Genomic DNA, 1993 nt, shown 5'->3' with positions numbered 1-1993 from the left:
GTTTTTAATAGATGTTGTCTAATTACTTCTCTTCTTAATGAGGCTGTGCACAAACTGCATTTGATTTCCGTTGTGTTTTGCTGTTGCCATAGTACAGCTGATGACCCAGCTAGCGTGAAGGACAACACCTCTTTGCATGTTTAGAGCCTATAGTTTGCAGTTAACCATTTTCCCTCTGAAATGTAGGGAAGTAGAAGTGCAAACTTGTACTTGAGTTCTCTGCGTTTCCCGCCCGTTTTCAGTAGCTGTCAGTTTACCTTGAGGTCTTCCTCAGTGGGTCGAAACTCTGGTGGCAGTGTGTCATCTCTCTCCCCCATCTTAATCAGTCTCTCTTCAAGAATTTTTTTCTCCTGCAACCACCATGCAAGACAGTGAAAGTCACATTCAGACACTACAACTGCAGATATTTTTTAACATCATCCATTGAAAGCACGCTGGCTACCTTGACAACGTCCTTGGTAAGAACTGGGACGGGTTGAGGGGCAGGTTTGATATCCGCCAAGGTGTCCGACAGAGCGTCCAGGGCGTTGTCTGCTGCTGCTGGCAGCTGAGTGCACAAATACACAAAGATTCAGATGTAACTGCAGGATTATAGAGAGTCTAAGTTGTTGGATAAAGGCTGGAGTTGAGTTTTACCTGAAGGTCAGGTTCACAAGGTGCAGAACTCACTGCTGAGGCAGCAGTGGACGGGATGAAGTCTCCTGCCAAGGCGTCCAGAGCGGTGTCTAGAGAGGCCTAATAAAGTGGCAGAAAAGAATGCACTCTAGAAAATCTGTAACTCTCAACATGAAATGATTATTTTCTCTTCCACAGATGTGTACCTTGTTTTTAGGCCAATTTTTAGAAGTAGGTAGGAAGAATATGAAAGGCAAAATACAAAGTTTGAAATGTTATTGTTAAACAATAACATCGTACCATAAAGATAAGGTATTTTGGAACCGCTACCTTGTCAGTCTTGGGTTTTGTGTCTTTTGGTTTTACAGGGGCAGCATCAGGTTTCTGCAGAAACAGAGACATACTTCAGACATGAAGACTAAAGAGAGACATGACTGGAGCGAATGAAAAACAGGCACACAGCTATAAACAAAGATGAATTTACTGCTATTTCTTCTATTAACGTGGGAGGAAACACACCTTATACAATAAAATACTTCACGAATATGCAAACACACACACACACACACACACACACACACACACACACACACACACAGAGCTTTACCGCTGGTGTCCTCCGTGTTGAAGGAGGAGCAGGAGCGTGAACTCCAGAAGCTGTAGATGAAGATATAACATTGCCAGAAGGCACACTCATCGCTGACACGTCTTCTACTGTGACCTGGAAAATAGAGGCAAAAGTTTTTAATGACAGCAGAGTTTTATATCATAATACGGGATTTTGAAATATCAGAACATCCTGAATTAAACAAAGTCATCAAAGAATGGTTTCACCACACTAATGTCTGGACACAATAAGAAGCTAAGAGATAGTGTGCTTAGAGCAAATGGTGGAAACAGATAGCCGAGCTTTGTGCAAAGGCATAACTCCCTCATAAAACCACAATGTGTTATTATCTGGGTCTGATGTGTTAATATGTGCAGGAACTCAGGACAGATATACAAAGTACCTCACAAGGAGGAATTGTTGGGAGAACAACAGGAGCATCGACAACAGAAGTTGCTAAGGGGGTCGTCAAGGCGTCAGACAGAAAGTCCAGAGCCTCTCCGGTACCGATGGTGGGCTGCAGGCAGAAAGATCAATCAATATGTTAAAGTTATTGATGTTTTCATTTCCTGATTGTACATCCCTGGACACCACATGACCAACATCCGACAGTATAACCCTTAAACTGAATTTAGGTCAGTCTCACCTCAGGTTTTGGAGCAGGCAGCTTTTCCAGCGCTTCCCTATTAAACCTGTAGTCTGGAGGAAGTGTGTCGTCCCTCTCTCCTACAAGCACACCCTCCTCCTTCTTGTGTTTGCCCTCCTGTTAAG

At 43.4% G+C, this 1993-nt stretch overlaps 1 protein-coding gene across 1 annotated transcript in view; it reads right to left on the bottom strand.

Moving 5' to 3' along the window:
- Nucleotides 1–1993, bottom strand: part of cast (calpastatin) — a 40637-nt gene that overhangs the window by 10253 nt on the left and 28391 nt on the right. Inside the window, exons 10-16 of the mRNA XM_008280540.1 lie at nt 1869–1985; nt 1626–1739; nt 1223–1336; nt 916–999; nt 637–735; nt 443–547; nt 258–350 (exon numbers count right to left, since the gene is read on the bottom strand). Coding sequence (XP_008278762.1) covers nt 258–350; nt 443–547; nt 637–735; nt 916–999; nt 1223–1336; nt 1626–1739; nt 1869–1985 — 726 coding nt within the window. The remainder of the gene's footprint in view (nt 1–257; nt 351–442; nt 548–636; nt 736–915; nt 1000–1222; nt 1337–1625; nt 1740–1868; nt 1986–1993) is intronic.

This window comes from Stegastes partitus, unplaced genomic scaffold (genome assembly GCF_000690725.1).
Source record: "Stegastes partitus isolate 25-593 unplaced genomic scaffold, Stegastes_partitus-1.0.2 Scaffold197, whole genome shotgun sequence".
In the NCBI taxonomy this organism is placed as follows: Eukaryota; Metazoa; Chordata; class Actinopteri; family Pomacentridae; genus Stegastes; species Stegastes partitus.
Note: the sequence above shows the minus strand (reverse complement) of the source record. Positions and strands in the feature narration are given on the sequence as shown.